The sequence below is a fragment of the Callorhinchus milii genome, unplaced genomic scaffold, assembly GCF_018977255.1.
Source record: "Callorhinchus milii isolate IMCB2004 unplaced genomic scaffold, IMCB_Cmil_1.0 Scaffold4, whole genome shotgun sequence".
Classification (NCBI taxonomy): Eukaryota; Metazoa; Chordata; class Chondrichthyes; order Chimaeriformes; family Callorhinchidae; genus Callorhinchus; species Callorhinchus milii.
This window is the reverse complement of record NW_024704745.1, coordinates 15897868-15917066: the sequence shown is the minus strand read 5'-3', so window position 1 is coordinate 15917066 and position 19199 is coordinate 15897868. Positions and strand designations below refer to the sequence as shown.

General features: G+C 39.0%; 1 protein-coding gene across 2 annotated transcripts in view; it reads right to left on the bottom strand.

The window, feature by feature from the left end:
* The window catches only part of tpp2 (tripeptidyl peptidase 2), a 39516-nt gene that overhangs the window by 16019 nt on the left and 4298 nt on the right, over positions 1–19199 (bottom strand). For both annotated transcript variants that reach the window (XM_042333970.1, XM_042333971.1), the window contains exons 2-17: positions 18064–18192; positions 16330–16425; positions 16062–16166; positions 11850–11974; positions 11363–11526; positions 10638–10792; positions 9936–10012; positions 9362–9489; positions 7660–7759; positions 6717–6865; positions 5295–5410; positions 4460–4631; positions 3617–3774; positions 2799–2875; positions 2108–2214; positions 1212–1366 (exon numbers count right to left, since the gene is read on the bottom strand). In XM_042333970.1, the coding sequence (XP_042189904.1) occupies positions 1212–1366; positions 2108–2214; positions 2799–2875; positions 3617–3774; positions 4460–4631; positions 5295–5410; positions 6717–6865; positions 7660–7759; positions 9362–9489; positions 9936–10012; positions 10638–10792; positions 11363–11526; positions 11850–11974; positions 16062–16166; positions 16330–16425; positions 18064–18192 (2013 nt within the window). The remainder of the gene's footprint in view (positions 1–1211; positions 1367–2107; positions 2215–2798; positions 2876–3616; positions 3775–4459; positions 4632–5294; positions 5411–6716; positions 6866–7659; positions 7760–9361; positions 9490–9935; positions 10013–10637; positions 10793–11362; positions 11527–11849; positions 11975–16061; positions 16167–16329; positions 16426–18063; positions 18193–19199) is intronic.

Below are 19199 nucleotides of genomic sequence, written 5' to 3'. Positions count from 1 at the left end.
TTATATTCTGGGACAAATTAAATTGCTGAAATTTTTTGAACAGTAATGTGAATGAAAACACAACAGCAACTTGCATTTATATAGCACCCCACAGGCAGGGTAGGGTCTCAGAGCGCTTGACAGTGGTGGAGCATGATCGAAAAGGAAGATCTTCAGGCATGACCTGAAGATGGGGAAGGAAGAGGCAAGGCTGAGGGATAGAGGAAGAGTGTTCGAGAGTTTCGGGGCGTAGTGGCTAAAAGCCCGGCTGCCAATGGTGGAACAGAGGGCACAAGGGACATGCTGAAGGCTGGAGCCAGTCAAGCGGAGGGAGCGGGTTTTCGGTTATGCAGGTCAGAGAGTAGGGAGGTAACAGGTGACAGGACATGAAGGGATTTGAAAACGAGTGGGGATCTTGAAATTGATCTATTCGGGAATAGTGAGCCAGTGGAGCCTGGCTAGAACTGGTGTGATGGAGGTACGGAGTTTAGGGTGGGTGAGTGTTTCGGCTGCGTCTGGGGTAAAGGTATAGTCGGAGGCGGGCAATGTGGCAGAGGTGGAGGAAGGCGATCCTGGTCAGGGACCGGATGTGGGAAAGGAAGAACAGCTGTGGGTCGAACCTGACCCCTAGTTTGCGCACTGGTTTGGCCATATCTGTGGATAACTTCGTCAAGCGGGAATATATAGATGAGGAAGAGGATGGGGCCATGGATGGAGCCCTGGGGTGCACCACAGGTGACCAGGCAGGAAGAGAAATCGTTTAAGGAGATAAATTGAAGGCGGTTAGGATAGGAGTCGAACCAGGCTAGTACGGTCTCACTAAGGTGGATGAGGGAGGAGAGGCAGTGGATGACGATGGTGTGGTCGACTGTGTTGAACACGGCAGAGAGGTCCAGGAGGACAAGGAGGCAGAGGGAGCCCTGGTCATAGAGAGAAAGGACGTTGTTTGTAACCTTGATAAAGCATGGTCAGGTAAATGGCAAAGTAAACGGTGCCTCGAGATGTAAAGTGTGTAGGCATGCCAACTCACAAAAATTCAGCTCTGAGCATATTTTTGTCAGACCTAAGTTTTCACGAGTTTGTGTGAAGTACATAGGCATCTTTACCAAATGTGAGAACAAGCTTTTTCCAACCCTATTCAAAAAAGTTACAAACCAGTTAAGGGTTTAAAAGCTAAATTCCCTAGACTTTCAAATTCAGCAACTTAGTCAAAATAGTTTTGCCATACTCACCAAAACCGGGAATGCTTCACTCAAAGATCCTTTCTCTGGAAGTGACGTGAATTTGTAAAACTCGTGAGTGCGATAGGCTTTTTGTTTTTCAAGTTGAACTGCATGCAGAACAAACTTTGAGAACACATCAGAGGAACATGAAGATATGGTGACATCTGTACAGAAGAAATGTACAGAGGTATTAATGAACAACCATAGGTAGAGTAGTTCTTTTCCTGAGTAAATTGGTTAAAAGTCATGTCACAGCACTCAGAAAAAGACTTATTTTTCATGAAGAACCCAAGTAGACTAATCACCACACATCAGAACTGATTAAAAATGACTCCCAAAACAAAAGTACAAATCTTTGTTGCAATACGTAATATGGACGATATTCACCTTTACAGGAAACAGCGTCTGTAAATGTTCATTCTTAATAAGAACATAAGAATTTACTAGGTGAAAGAGGACTAAGGTCCATCTAGTTTGCTTTCCACCATCCTGGCAGTCACTTGACATGTTGTATCGCGAGATATTATTTTCTAGCAGAAATCTATCTAATTTGTTTGTGAAACAAATGACATTTTCTGCTTCCACTGTCTCCCTAGGAAGCCTGTTCAATATGTTCACTTAACATTTTACTCGACTTTAAAAAGGGACTTCTCCCTAGATAATTCCAGTACACCTCCCTGTGGAAGGGCCTGAACTGAAGAATCATGGAAGGAGTGTTCCTCCGCTGCACTGTCAGGGGAAGTGAAGTGCTCTGTTTGCCTACCGGCTCACTGTTATAGCAGTTCGCTTTCTCCACATGCAGTGGTCCAACTCTGCTCCACAGTCTCATGGCACAAACTCATTACAATGATTTTTTATAAAGGAATCCATTGGCTGCTGAAATATTATTATTTTAATAGTCTTACCAGCCCATGTAGCTCCCCGTGGAACCTCAATAAAGTGCCGTCTGATTTGACCAGGTTTAAAGTGAACATCATTGTATGAAAGTTCATATCCAGAGTTTTCATCTAACCTGTATACATAAAATAATACAAGGTTATTCATAAAATAACCCTTTCCAGGGCATCAACTTATTTCAAATTGTATGTGGGTGATGTCAATTATGGACAACCTCCGGAACTGCATTCCAATTTTTTTATGTCTTTGGCTAGTACATAAAATCTTCTAACTTTTTTTTAACCCCAAGTAATATTACCCATCTTTCAAATACCATGGAATATAACCAATTGTTTAGCTGGGTGTTGGTAGGTATCCAGAACCGGACACCGCTACAGAGGGCTGGCTCACGTCCAACATTCCTTTACCAAACTAATTCAGCTCCAAGGAGACCCACTTCACTCCCCCCGCCCCCCCAATACATACAAACTTTTGAGATCCTAATCAGGTCTCAGTTTAGCTGGATTTTATAAATTATAGACATTTTGTAGAAGCACCACAGGTTATAGCTGCATAATCAGAGAAACTCAAAACATATTTCTTGTGCTAAAATAATTATGCAAATTTCCCCCCACAACCAGAAACTACATAGATTCCATGAACACAATTTTCAATAAATAAAAGAAAAAACAAATCAATAAAAAAGGCAGGCTTACTAACCTTGATGGCATAGTGACAGTTATTGGAAGTCTAAATAAAGGGCCTGCATTAGGAACTTTGATATCATAGCCACAAACCTGCAAGAAATGAAGAATGACTACTTCTGAAAGTAAGATAACCAAATCATACTTAGCACACAAAGTACATTATCAATATATAACAGCTTACAATAATGTCTTCAACAATTAGAGTAAACATAACACAAACATCCAAACCAACCATTAAAACAGAAGTTGAACATTGATAGAGCTAATCCTCATTTATTTATATAAACACACACTACGGGACTGCATGTTTTCAATGTTACATGAATTGCACAAAATACCATTTACTTTTCTCCAACCTATGTTGGGAGAAGAAGCTGGATATAAAGCACCTTGGGACATCCTCTCGACGTGAAAGGCACTATACAAATGTAATTTGTTCTCGTTGTTGCAAATCTCCCACCATTTTCTCGTATTGTTCATGAAATTCTAATTTTTGTGTGTTCAATCAACAATTTATATAGGGCCTATACATTGGTAGTGTCATCTGAAAGTGATTCACACAAGTGACCCGGGGGAGGGGAAGGAGCTGAGAAGTGGAGGGAACGGAGGAAGTTGGACACTGTTTGCTGAGCAGAGGGAGCAATACTCCATCATCTTCATTTTAAGACTAAATGCAACCTTTGTAATGCAAAATACATCTGCACGCAAATCCATTATATGTTTTAGCAATTTATCAAAAATATTAGTTCAGGTGCATAAGTCATTCACAGCATTGTTAAATGTACTCTGTATAACTTACAGTATTACAGAGAATCAATTAGTATGAAATACCTCAGTATAATGCACTCCTTCTCTGAGGCCACGTGGATCCACCCGTACAGTTATATGTCTACACTGATTCATTAACTCCAAGTGACTGGGGCACTGAATCCATGGTGCATTACAGGTCAAAGCTAGGTGAAGTTGGAGAGATATCTTTTCAGAGTTTGCTGTGGTGGGGGGGAAAGGAAAATTTGTAAAGATAAATTTGTAAACAAAAAGACAACAGATATTTCATTTTTTTTAAGCTCCGATATACTTAAACAAGAGTATAATCCTGGATCTACCATTAAAAATGAACTTCACACACCTTCTTTGATGTATGCATTCCAGCAGTCGTATAATTGCATTTCATAAATTTAGTTAAGGAGTTAATAGCAAAAATGTGAAAAGGTACGTGCTATCAATGTAAATGTTTGCTTTATTGCAACGTTTAGACTATTGACCCCAACACATTACCACAGTTCCTAACATTTCACTTTGATTTCTGACTATGTGGAGGTTGGTTCTCTGCCAATTTCTGTGCAGCTTTAGATGTTTGCATCATTTACTTTTTGAATGTCTTTTCATAATGTTTCCCTCTCATTTTACACCATTTCTTATTTATTCCTTTACTTGCCTCTTACCGTGGATAGTAATATGTAATGCATCTTTAGGTTTTAATTTGCCTCAATGATGTTTTCCAAATTAGAAGACTGAAAACTGAATTTGCCCTACTTAATCCAGAGATTCATACTTTGATGCCTATTGAGCATAAAGTATATATTAAAACGGTCTTGATCAAAAGATTGGTGTGTGCATCTTAGCAACAAACTCGCGCTTTGTTGCAAGTATTTGAGAGCCAACCGCTCTCACCTGTTTGTTCTGGAAACACAGGTTCTATGCTGACTCCATGATCAGAAGGTGATGTGAGCTGGACTAATTCCCGGAGGTAGAGCCCACGTTGGTTGGAAGCAGCAATGGTGAAACCCAAGTTGCTGCTCGTTACTGTTGCATTTTGTATGAGGTAGTCATAAGCTTCATCAATCTGGCAAACCAAAAAAAATTAATTGTGCATTTTCAAGACATTAAATATGATTGAGACGTGGACATCCGAAAAAAAACATTACTCCATAAAAAGACTGTAATTAAAAACAGATCAGAAACTGTAGCATGATTTTAGTCAATACGTTTGACGTACTGGTTTTTCTTTCAATAAAACGATACATAAAAAATCTAGAGCAAAAATTTCCTGTATGAATTACCTTGGCAGAAGTCTCTAACTGCTGGACTACAATTAAAATCAATACCATGCGAGGGAAAGAGGGGAAGTGACTGTACGTCAAGAAGGTCTTTATTAATCTTCAGATGTAATCTGAAGTCTAATAAAGAGGGGGCAAGGCTAACCGAGTTACGGTGTATAGTATCTGAAAGTACGGCCGCGGAAGAAGGAGCGGAAGAAATGAAGGACGTGTAGAAGACCAGAGCCAAGTTGGTTGGCGAACGAGGCAGGTAGTGGAGTGGGCTGGGCAGATCAGACAGGTATGAAGATGCTAGGGCGTGAATTGAGTTAAATACTTTAGAAGGCCTCAACTTTGCTGCAAAGACAGGAAATGCAGGTATCCATTAAAAGACTTTAGACATCATTAACGAGATAGCAGTGTTTTCCTCAAACCCATTCAGCCCTAAAGGTATAAGCAATATGCATTACCTGAATTACTCCATGTCCTTGTGCAAATACTTCAATATCATCAACCTTTAAGGCTGTGTTTTCAAGAGCTCGACGAATGGACTGTACAGTATAATGAATGTCATTAACTTTAAGACCTGGAACATATAAAAACAGTTTTTACAGTTGTAATTTCAGCTTCTCCTTTTGTTTTAAAAAAGCTAGTAGGTCTGAGTTGTTTTCCTCAATACTTGCAGCAGAGTGCAAGTTTGTTGCCCAGGTACTGGAGATTGTGGCCTAAGGTGCAAGATAGGATTTGCATTTGGGCGCATCTTAGCTGACCTCTTGAAGAGTCTTTTCATGCTAATAAACAGTATGATAGAGATATGTACATTATATTTGACAGTGGTTTATTGGTCCATGGTATATCTTGCTAAATCTTTAATTCATGATAATAAGAATTTGTCCTGCCTATTGGAAACCTTAACTAGGGTCAACAAAATTACGAATGCATACTTCTGCATAAATGTGAACTGCTGTCTGTAATAATTAGATATATGGAAATGACGTCAGCTATCTCGGGGACAATGGATTGTCAATAAAAAATTTTAGCAATTCTTGTTCATGAGGTGATCTACTCCCTAAAATTATATCAGATGATTTAAAAAACACAAGCAACTTCAGCAACCATATTTATGGTCATGAGTTTATTCAAAGCAAATATTCAGTCAGATGCTTGCATTGCAATCTATGATGTCACAGTATTTAATCGATCCAATTTAGTACAATTTGTGAAATACTGGGGAATATTCTGTGCAGTGGCATTTAGTAACAGATCATTCATCAACTGTGTCACAAGCTAATTAAAATAAGAGCTACTTTGCTGGCTGTATTAGCAACTAAACAACTAGAAATGGCTATACGTGAAGTCAAAGTGATTGCCAGTATGCTAATGCTCAAAATATAATGGCTAACTGTAAACTCCTGAGTAACATATCCTGTCTAATTTCGATGCTTCTGAGAACTTGAAATGTATAACTCAAATATTTAAAATATTCCATAGTCAGGTTATTTCCACAGAACCATTTTAGAATGACAATTTAAAATTGCATCTTGGGATGGGGATACACTGCTATTTTGCATTTATTGTCTATTAGTAGTCGACCTGAAAAGGTGGTGACAGGCCTTATCTTTACAACTCAGATACCTGGTAGGCCATTTCTAGCTTCAACCACTTATGTGTGCGATGAGAATCAAGTGTAGGTCAGAAGGAGAGAGATTTCCTTTCCCTGAAGGACACGTGAACCAGTTGTTTTTTTTCACATGTTTTCTAATGCTAGTTCAAATTACTAAATGTTTTGAATATACAGCTGCCATAGAGAGATTCAAATCAATGACCTCTGGGTTGCTAGCACGGGACCATTACCACTAAAGCATCATACTTGTTAGAAGGTGTTCCATTACCTGAAAGCAGCAGAGCAATGCCTCCACATGCATTTGGTGAAGACATGGAGGTGCCATTCATCAACTGTGTTCCACGTAGTGTCCAGTTCGGAACAGAAGCTATGGCTCCCCCAGGCGCACTAATACTCACTCCAAGAGCTCCATCAGTGCTGCAAAATATTTTTTGGGGGAAAATATACTAATCACATATTGCAGTTTTGAGGTTGGAGAGCAAAAAACAGGACTTATAGCAATTACTCTGCTAGGCAGAGACATGTTGCTAAGAAGATTAAATGGATTCTGAAAAGTTTACAACAGGTAAAGAGTGTGTAATCTTTTGGAAGGACAGCCTCCAATGGCATTCACCAGTTTAATACTTTCTCATGTTCTTATAACTAGTTAGTAAGAGATGCATGAAAGTAATAAAGCTTATCTGATCCTTTGAAAGCCCAACATTTAGAAGAAGCTTTGCCATTCCCAAATCAGTTAGGAATTTCAGAAAAGGAGTTGGCATCCCGCCTCACCAGCTTAGCTTGTTTAAAGACAAATTGTCCAGACTTTTTCATCTGCATATCTCTTGCAATCTTAAATTCTCCTACCCAGATGTAGTTAGCAGTAATCAGTGATTATTCACTAGCTTTGCTAATCCTGTCTAAGACATGATGTTTTGAGGAAGTACTTCTAAATCAAGATTTGACAAACAACACATCACGCTTTACTGAAAACAATGTCTTTTGACTGAACAGCTATGGTTCTGAAATCTAAAAGCTTCTGATCAGTTTGCAACTTCATCAGACATTTAAATAATTAATAATACAATCAAATGAAATATACAAGTGAAAAAATGAACACATTCTTACATTGGTTTATCTTGTTGCAGGATTCAATTTTGGATCATTCATGACAGTTTTACAGTACAGTTTTCCTCAAAAGTCAATGCTTGACTGGCAAAGAAGTAGCTTACCTTGGTCCTCTTGATGACCAAGTGTACTGGTTAGCAGGCAGCTTTTCTCTCAAGGAGTATTCAGCAATCATCATGTCAGGAGAAACATATGCTCCAACACCTGCAACCAGAACCAAACCCATTTGCTTTTAAAGTTATAACCATGCTACCTGTGTCTGGATTTAATAATCCACACAGCTAGAACGATTTGCAAAGAAGGCTTTTTGAGAAAGCTAAATAAATATTTATATACATAAAAGAAAAAAAATGAAATATATTTATTTGTAGTTTATCAATGGATGCCTCTGCTTCCTATACATTTGACATAAAGTGACATTGGCCAAAGAACCAACCAAAGAATAAAAAGGAATAGGAAGGGAGAAGAGAACAGTTTAAACAAACTGCATACTGAATGGGGCTCCACAAAGCAGCTCAGAAGTTATGAATATTTTAAAAATAAATCTTTGGAAGTTATCTATTGCTAGTATTTATCAATTGAAGAATATGTTCACATATAGATTATACAATGGAACAATGCTGAGCATAGAACCAAAACAACAAATCGGACAAGCTCTGAAATATGTAGTACAATGTTACTCAATAAGATTTTTCATTATAATCACAGTAACGTATCCCAAATATTTAGTCTTATGACAGACACTAAAAGGCAGATACCGAGGATCAACACAAAATAATAGCGGAGAAAATTATTAACTGAGAAGTAGTTTTGTAAATTGATTACATATGATAGAATTGGAGTCCAGCAAAGGCAAAACAATATATGGAAAGTTAACACCATATGGATTGATGCTCTTATTTTGTGGACAACTGTATTCATGAAGGCTCAAACATGAAATGTATGGATGTAATTTTACAAGAGTATACAATAGAACCCAACACAAATATGAACATCCTGCATCACGCAGGGCCAGTTGCACAATTTTCTACTTCCAATTTTGGAAGAGGGGGAAAAGAGAGAAAGTGATGTTTGTGAAGCGGGAACAGAAAAAAAATCGAAGTAATGTACAGTCACTCTCACAACACCATTTCCATAATATTTACATCATAGAATAGGTTACACTCACATTTGTATTATTTTCCAAATGTTACAGGACATAAATGCGTAAGACAGGGGTTAATTAGATGTTCGGATCGCTATTCTCCCACAAAGGTACAATCATGGTCAAATCTGCTCAGAAGAAAATATTCTTCCACTAGTAAAATAATCTTTACTAAAGACTTAATTTGGATGACAAAACAGTGTACTGTACACATTAAATCACCTTGTATATCTCGGCAACATTTGACTATTATCAGCTATCTGCTGATAGATTTTAGCTTTAAAAAATGACAGCACAGAATAAAGCCGTTTGGCCCATCGTGTCACGTTTTCTTCTCTACATTATTTAAATTCAAAACACAAGTTTGGAAGCTGGACAGGAACACAGCTGATCTGCCATCATTACTGGATCAAGTACAACCTTGACTAAGAAGTCTGGCAATGCCAAAAAATAATCATTACAGTAATTCCAAAGACAATTTGAGTAACAACCATATTTCCAAAGAGTTTTTGAGCTCCGGCTTCAAGGTATTTCACTTTGCCTGTTCTTGAACTTTTAGAACTTCTGGAAATTATTACCACTTTAGAAGCCACAACATCTCCAGTAGCAGTACACCAAGATGATGCATTGTGTAGTGAAGAGTTTCAGAAAGCAGTTCCTACCAATGACACCGTAAGTAGTTCCACCTGGGCACCCAACAGTGGAAAGGCAGGGCCCATTATTGCCTGCACTTGAAACATAGATCACATTGTGCTTCAACACTGCTTCGTTAATCACCTCACAAATGCGCCTGAAAAAAAAAGATGAACAAGTTGTCAAAAGTAATTAAATGCTAGATTTCCAAACAAGCAGCAGATCAGATTTGGTTCAGACAAAGTCATCTTTATTATTAAGCATTTACTGCTAAAGTCAAGTCAGGATAGAACCATGGAAATTTACAGCACAGAAGTAGGCCATTCAGCCCATCGTGCCTGTGCTGGTTCCCTCTAGAGCAATCCTTTCAAACCCATTTACCTGTCCTTTCCTCATACCCTAGTAGCTGATTCTTTTCAAGATATTTGTCTAATTTTCCCTTGAAGCCCAATATGGATTTTGCCTCAACTATCGCTTCCAGCAGGGCATTCCATACCTAACTAAATACTTCACCCTCATTCTTTTAATGCATTTGGTGTTGGGAAATGACACAAATTAATTTCAAATACTATTAGCTAGCAAGATATCTTTAGTCTAACTTACCCTGAATTGGGCCAATGTGTAGCCTCACCGTAGCTGTAGTTTACAAGGTCACATTTATACTTTATTGCTTCAATCATCTGTTAACAGAAGATTTTTTGTTAAAAAAACTTAAAATATTTATACACAATACAAATTAAATGTATAAAAACTTCAAATTTAATACGCCTCATTTAAACCTCTTACCTTCCACCTTTTATAACAGAAGCAGAATGCTGCACCTTTAAAATGCTTTAAAAATTCACAATAACAGCAAAAACATTTTTCCATTCCTGTTTTTAAAAATATTTTCACACTGGTGTAATTTTATATATACTAAGATTCATATGTTGGTAAGGCCTTGATTGCAAGTTATAGAAATTAATGACTAGCTTTTTTCCCTCTTCTTCATGTACTAATTATGGTATTCTTTTTAAACAAAAATCCCTATCGTAATTCAATATTAGCTTCTGCTACTTCCAACAACATGAACAGCTGATTTGTCGTAATCCACTCCAAATTGAAACGTAAAATAGTATCACGTTAACATTCTAAAATACTCACAGGAACAGCAAAGATGTCAGAGCACTAACTGTTTTCTGTTATTTTAAATAAACACTATCATTATAAATATTGTCAAAGTAGAAAGCTAGGAATAAATCTCATCACAAGTGTGTATTGCAGTTTCTCTTGAAACAAAAAAGTATTAAATAAATGAATACCCACAGCTCTAATCAAGCCTGTGCCAGTTTCCATGGTACTCAGCCTTGTATCACCAATCTTCATTGCAAGAATCTGAGCCCCAGGAGCCACGCCATTCCGTTCAGGATCTTCTGGGAAGTAGCCAGCAGCTATACTAGCTACATGTGTCCCATGGGCCCCTGCAGAAATAAATGCCAACACTAAAGCTACAGTAAAACTTCATTCACCAAAGGTTAGTTCAACTAACTTTTCATAGCACAACAATTAATTGTGTCCCTTTCATTATGTTTAGCGGTGAAATTAATTGCCATTCAATGAACTGTGCCTCCTGAATTAAAAATACTGCACTAAATGTTCTTCGGTAAATGGGTATCTTTTTTATGCAACCTGGGGTAGAGTTACATTATCGGAGATGCCATCCTTCTGGTGAGATATTAAAATGAAGTCTCGCCTGCCGGTTCAAGAGAATGTTAAAGATCCCGAAGCACCATTTGAAACAGAGGGGAGTTTCTCCCAGTATTCTGGCCAAAAATCTTTCAGATAAAAATTAAGTTGTTGACTTCACGTCTACATCAAAACCTACTTCAACTAAATATATCCAAGTTTAGTTCACCCAAACTACATTTCGTTAATTTTAATCCTTTTAGGTTTCACTTCAAAACGAAAACTGAAAACACACAAGCTGGATAATAAACCATAATGAAAATAGAACTACAATGCAATCTGTGTAAGTGTAAATTATATCTCACCTCCACTTGTTACAATACAAAGTGTGTTGCCTTCATCATAAATGTTGACAGAGTAGTTCAACATCTCAGATACCCCCAGTGAAGAATATTCTTGAGCTTCTCTGTAATTCTGCATCACACTGCATTTGTCCAGGTTCCCACATTCACTTGTATCCACACACGCTCTAAGAGAGAGAACTAATTTATTATAACTGCTGCAAATGTTAACTTTTATTACATTCATATCATTTTGCAAGTTTACTCAACTTCTGTCAGATTCAATATCCACTTTTTGGTAAATACATATTGGACGTATGATAAATTGTCTCCAGATATTTAAATTACTGTTCAGGACATAATTATCACCAGCAAAAGAAAATCAAATAAAATTAAGGTATTCAAAATGTTCTCGTAACTCGCCAGAAATTCAAAATGCTGTCCTTAAAATGCACAACAAATTTAATACATAAGCATTGTTTAAAAAATAAACAAGCACTTCAGTGGTTACCTCCAAGTCTCCCCATCGTGCCACACCAAGCAATCATAGACAGGACCAGGGTCACTCAATTTCTTCTCCTGCAAATTCAGCAACTCTACTTGACTCTGCAATTCCTCTCTTTGCATCTTCTCTACCTTTATAGAAAAGATAAAGCCGTAATTTGAATTTTGAAGAGGTACACCCAAAATTGCATTATTGCAATCCAGATAAGCAGCAGCCTATATAAAACCTTTTTAAATGTCCAGTTACATTTAAAGTATTATATAGGGTGTTACATATGTAGTCAAGATAGACTAGTTTTAATATGCTGTACTGATAACTTAATATAGCACTTATAACAAAAATCTAGAAGGACTCCATGGCTTTTCTGTAAAGTGTAATGCCTGTGTATTTAGCACTGCAGTCAATTTGCAGACAGCAATGTCCCACAAATAGCCAATGAAGTGAACAAGAAGTTTTATCTGGAAGATTGTTGCCCAGGGAACAGGGAGAAACTCCTTTTCCAAATAGTTTCATGTGATCTTTAACATCTAGTGGTGACTGGAACATAGATTCTTTCTACTCAGCTCCTGTTAACCCTGCAAGTCAAAGTCTAAAATTGTCGGGTGTTCCCAGCTGGACAAGCCAAACATAGCTAGATGGTTAAACTCATACAGTATCTCAATGCACCCTCTGCAGTCCCCAAGCTTTGGCTCTCGCCAGCCTGTGCCTTACTATGTAGTGTCCGTTCCTCCAGAGAGAGCGTATACATTTCATTCAAGATACAAGAACATTTCGCTCACAAAATAGTCAATTCACTTTACAGTAAATTCTGTGAAGCGCTTGGAGACGTCTTGAAGACATGATAAGGCGCTATATCAAATCAAAGATTATTATTATTTCCATCTGTAGGTGGCACACATTTGTGGAGCTCTCAATCTGGTTAACACTCCTCTCATGGAAACCAGGTGCCTCCCTACCAAGGGTGGGCATGTGAGGGAGAAGAAAAAAGAAGGAAAACAGAAACACGAAGAGTTGGCTTCTCTTTAGAGTTTCAGTCCAAGAAAGACAACAGAGACGCAAAAGATGCAGGGCTTGAAGAAAATAATTCACACACTCATTAAGTAAGTAAAACTAATAGTTATATTTAAAAATAGCACACCAAATATACAATTATAACCATACGAGATAAGTAGCACAATCACAAAAAAGGAGATTAAAACTCACTTGTTTGATTGCATCTTTTGAGATAGAGAACTTTCAGGGCTCCCCTAATGCACTGCCCATTCAGCATTCCATCACATTAGCCGCAAAGTCACAAGATTAACTGATCTCAGCTGAGGCATCGCAATTGGCATCAGTGTTTGGCTAATACAGGATCATAGTTATTTGTGATCCCCTACCAGTCAAAAATCCTTTGGATGCTCAGTGTCTGACAATACAATGAATAAGTACTCAAGTGAGTTACTGAAGGTTAACCAGCAACCTGTGCAATCATATCGCATGACAAGTTTCACCATGTTCAAAAAAAGCAGAAAAATGGGGCAGAGCATTCATACATATTATTTGGATGTTCATAGAATCGTACAGTACAGAGGGAGGCATTTGGCCCATCGTGTCTGTGCCGGCTCCTTGAAAAGAGCTATCCACTATTTGGTGGTCTATAGTATCCATCTAACAGAGTAACAGCTCCTTTTCTGCTCCTTAACTTTAACCAAATAGATTCTGTTTTTGGACCCTCTAGCACATCGTCCCTTTCCAGGACCGTAACTGTGTCGTTAATCAATACTGCCACTCCCACTCTCTTTTTTCCTTCCCTATCCCTCCTGAATACATTGGAGCCAACAATATTCAGCTCACATTCCTGCCCTTGTTTGAGCCAGGTCTCTATTATTGCCACTACATCATAACCCAATGTGGCAACTTGAATCTGCAGCTCACCAATCTTATTTATCACTCTGTGCATTTACACACATGCAATCTAAGACCGACTGAGTCTGCTCGGTATTTCTCCCCCGCCTAATCACTCCTTTTTCTGGACTACTCATTATAACAACAAAATAACATTTGTAAAGCCCCTTTCAATTCCAGCGGACGTCCCAAGCCGCTAAACAGTCAGGGATCAGGAGAGGCGGTGGAGGTCCATGGTATCAAAGGCAGCAGAGAGGTCAACAGGACAAGGAGGCAGAGGAAGCACTGGTCACAGATGGACAAAATGTCGTTTGTCACCTTGACCAGAGCAGTTCCATGCTACAAGCACAGAGAAAGATTTCTCAGTGAGGCTCTCGCAAGTCTTCCCCTTTTTATAGGACTCTTGCTGAAGAATTCTCACTAAAGTCCTCAACAGAATTCTCACTCTGTTCCACCTCACTCAGTTCCCTCCTCACACTGCTGGGCTTTCTGCTCAAGTGAGACTCTCGCAAGTCTTCCCCTTTATACAGGACTCAAATAAAAGCACCCAGTTTTGACTGGTCAGCAAATTTATTAATCCGCAAAACCTGATCTATGATTAACTGCTAATTCACTTGTTTGCCTGCTTACATGTAAGGTTGCCTCTACCTCAAGGAAGATTTCCCACTCTTCTGCTGAATGCAAGAGTTCTCTCTTGCTCACTGGTATCTCTCTTGCTGAAGAATTCCCACTCTCACCAAGTTCCTCAACAGAATTCTCACTCTGTTCCACCTCACTCAGTTCCCTCCTCACACTGCTGGGTTCTCTGCTCAATATGGAAATATGTTATATGAAAATAGATGACCTTACTACTTTAATTCCATGCAATCCAGAGTGATAATGAGGCCTCAATACAAATACAAGAGTGGTCATGCATGTCTTTAGTTACTGAACACATTCTCTCAAAGGAAAATAGTGAAAATAATAGAATCACTGTTCTCGGGTGACAAAGGAGGTAGTTTCATACAGTGACAAATGCAATAGTTTTCGCTCTAGTGGATAAGAATAACAAACTAAATCACAAGCCTCCACCAGCCATCCAGTCAGTGGGAATCTGGGGAGGAGGACACAATAATAATAATAATAATCCTTGCATTGGATATGGTGTCTTATCACATCAATGAGACATCTCAAAGCGCTTCACAGAATATACTGTAAAGTGAATTGACTGTATATTTTGTGGACGAAACGCAACAATCAATTGGACACAGCAGTGTCCCACAAACAGTTGTGGATTGAGTGACCAAATTATTATTTTTTTTTGATTAGAAGGGATTATTACCCCTGGAAAAGTCATCCGCCAATCGAATAACAATCGGGTTCCTACTTACTCAAAGCCGGTCAGGAACCTCGGTGTTCTGTTCAACCCTGAGCTGTCCTTTCTTCCTCATATCCGCGCTACAACTGGCACCGCCTTCCATCACCTCCGAAACATCGCCAGACTATGGCACTACCTCACCCCTCACGCTGCTGAAACTCGGGTCCACGCCTTTATCACCTCAAGGCTGGACTATGGGAACTCTCTCCTCGCCGGCCTTCCCGGCACCTCCCTCCACAAGCTGCAGGTCATTCAGAACTCTGCAGCTCGTGTACTGTCCCGCACCAGGCTTCGGGACCACATCACTCCCACCCTCGCTCGCCTCCACTGGCTCCCCATCCCCCAGAGGATCGAATTCAAGATTCTCATCCTCACCTACAAGGCCATTCACGGCCTTGCTCCCTCCTACCTCTCCGACCTACTATCCCCCTACCTACCGGCCTGTACCCTCCGTTCCTCTGGCTCCGGTCTGCTCCACATCCCCCACCCCAACCGCCCTACTATCGGTGGCCGGGCCTTCAGCCTCTCAGCCCCTAGGCTCTGGAACTCCATCCCCCAGTGCCTTCACCTTGCTTCCTCCCTTTCCTCCTTCAAGGCCAGTCTCAAGACCTTTCTCTTTGACCGTGCCTTTAGCTCCGCTCTCGACTCTCTACCCCCTCCTCGCTCCCTCCCTCCCCTCACCCTGACCATTTCCCCCCTGCTCGGGTCCTGACTCAACTGTCCAGCGCCTTGGGACGTCCTCCCGACGTGAAAGGCGCTCTATAAATGGAATCTTGTTGTTGTTGTTACTGCTAGGTAAACAGAGGCGTGTGGAGTAAAGAAACTTGCCCAACGTTTCGCCCTGCCTGGGAATCGAACCCAGAACCTTTTGCTTGCTAGCGAGCGCTCTGACCACTAAGCTACAGGATTCCACGAGTGTCCCCAACCTAACAAACCGAAGTTGCATTTCAGGTTACAACTATACACATACTAACTTGTGACAGATTTGTATGAGTGTTGTCAAATTCATCCAATTTTCTGCAGGCTTCTGCTAATGAAACACGCTGGAAAGGATCCCAAAGCTTCTCTTTCCTTTCTTTCTGCAAAGCAAGATCACAGTGCATTTCCTTCAAGTAACCATCACTTTTAATTGATTTTTGTAAAAGTAAAGCTACAAACATATAGTTCATTGAGCAATAGACATCGCAATAGAAATTGGAAGTCGTTAATAGTAATTTTAAATGATGCATGTGTTATTCTTACCTGTATTCTTTCTTTAAGCGCTTTAGGGTAAAATTCGTAACCATTTTTGATACCAACATGATATTTTCCAGATGGATTAACCCAATTTTCAGGAATCTATAAACAAAAAAGTTAGAAACATTAAATTGTGCAGTTAGTGTTAAAAGCATTATCTGTCTGTTAAAATGCAAGTTAATTAAAACTGACAATAGCACATGAATCATAAATGAGACAACATAGTCCAGTAACATTTTACATTCCTTCCTACATTTTGAAAAATTTCAGTTAGAAATGCTTCATTATAGCAGAAAGCATATTGATTCATAACACTCAGAGGCTTTTGAGAAGGAACAAAAGTGTTATATTAGAAACACAGTATAATCCTTCATTTGATATAGCACATTATCATGTCTAGAAGACGTCTCAAAGATCTTCATAGAATATACTGCAAAGTGAATTGCGTGTATATTTTGTGGTCAAAACAACCATTATTCAATAATCCCTCCAAAATAATCCCTCCAAAAACAATAATAAATTGGTCATTTTCAATCTACGACTGTTTGCAGGACATTGCTGTGCGCAATTGGCTTCCGTGTTCGCCCACAAATATACAGTCAATTCACTTTACAGTGTGTTCTGTGAAGCGCTTTGGGACGTCCTCCCGACATGAAAAGCGCTATATCAAATGCAAGGATTATTATTATTATTATATTAATCCTGAAATGTTTTCTGAGGCTGAATGCTAACATAGGTAAATTATAAAAAAAGTCCTTGGTTTGGTCATCTCATCTAAACTATGTTGGGGCAAAACATACGATTACAAAGGATGTTACAGCATGAAAACTGACCATTCAGCCCAACTAATCCACGCTGGCAATTATACTCTACGTGGGATCCTTCACTCCATACGAGTGGCTGAAAGAGCAGGTTGAACAATAGTACTTCCCAGAAAGTAAATTCCCACATGTCACTCAACAACACCAACTTGCACTTACAAAGCACTTGCAAAGTCAAAGTGGAAGCCGGAACTGGGAGTCGTGTTGGAAGGTGGCCAAAGGCACAGTCAAAGAGACAGGTTTCTAGACAGGTTTTCAAAGCAAAGGCCAGAGATAGAAGCATTTTGAAAGAGGTTTCCTGAGTGTAGGGGCAAAGCAGCTCTGGCAATGCACCATTCCCACAGCATTCTACTTGACTCTTTAAATTCCACAATCTCTTATTCTTAATAATAATCCTTGTATTTGATATAGAGCTTTTCATGTCTTCGTGACGTCTCAAAGCACTTCAGAGTATACGGTAAAGTAATTGACTGTATATCTGTGGGCAAAATGTGGCAGCCAATTGTGCACAGCAGTATCCCACAACCATCATGGATTGAGTGACCAAGTTATTATTGTTTTTTTTTAAAGGATTATTATCCCCAGAAAAGCGATCCTCCAATCGACTAACAACCGGGTTCCTACTTACTGCTATCTTGAGGTGAGATTGCAACCAACTAAGCTAGGCTGACATCTAAACATATTATGTATAAAGCGTTCATTCAGAGAGTTGGTTTGGAGAGTATTATGAAGCAGGAATTAGGTAAATGGGATGAGGATGTCAACCCACAAGAACAACACTTGAACAGACCAATCTGATATAAGCTATTACTGTATGTGAAGCCCGGTGGTTATGATGTAGTGAAATGCTACTGAAAATACTGACAAGATATGTGAAAAGGACAATAATTACAATCTTTTGAAAGTGCTCTATAATTACCTTAAGGGTACATCCTGAAAGACCAACAATTTTCCCATCCTTTGTCTCCATTACAGTGGATGTATTCACATCCCCACTGCCTGTGGTATCTATAATGTCAACAATTTTAGGTTTTCCATCACTTGTTACCTATATATAAAAAAAAGTTATTTTAGTTAAATAACATCTCATTTTCTGGCAATGTTCATAATAGTAATTAAAAGTCACTAAAAAAAAACTTAGCAGTCTACAGGGTGCTATTTCCAGTCTTAGAGGAATAATGGCAATTACCAAGCAGAGGAAAAGTGTTGAAAAACATGCACCATATTAACTTCACAGTCATTCAATGAAGCTCATGACAAGATTAATTACATAAAATATGTACTACACGATAAATGCGGCAGCCACTTTTGTGCACAGCAATGTCCCATTAACATCTTTAACACCTAGATGAACAGGCCGACAAGACCTCAGTTAATGTCTCATCCAAAGGATGGCACCTCCAATAATGTAGCGGACCCTCAGGACCGCATGTAATTTAGGTCTGGTCCATGTGAGTTCAAAGCCTGATGTGGACCCAACCGAGTCAGGCTAAATTGGTGAAAGTAAATTCATTCCAACTTGCTAATATAATTGCTGCACTGTGTTTTATAATACAGTATTGTATCATGTAACTAGACCCATAAGACCTTCTATGTAACATAAGCCTACAAACAGAAGTATTCTCATGCTCCATTTAGTTTGCTTAAAACAAAGCAATATTGCTTCCAGTAATAGAAGTCCAACAGAAAGCTATTTTGTCAAGGTGGTCTCTGCAGCAGGATTTCAGTGCAATTCATTATACTTACACTGCACTTAAACACTTAAATGAGCTTGCAATTTTGAATACAAAAACTCAAGCTTTAGATGCCTTGTTACAACATATTAATATCTTAATAGCACAATGGAAAGCAAACCTGAAAAATGATGAGTGACAGCCACAAGTGAGTAAAGATCAGACTCAGGAATGGACACATTTGGTGCAGTTCTCTATTGGCCTGGACATTCTAGTTGCAATGTATGACACAGATTTTCCATTGAACACGATTTTCTTTTTTACAAATGAGCATTCTTATTTCAGATCAAGAACAGCACCAAGAATAACACAGGTACGTACT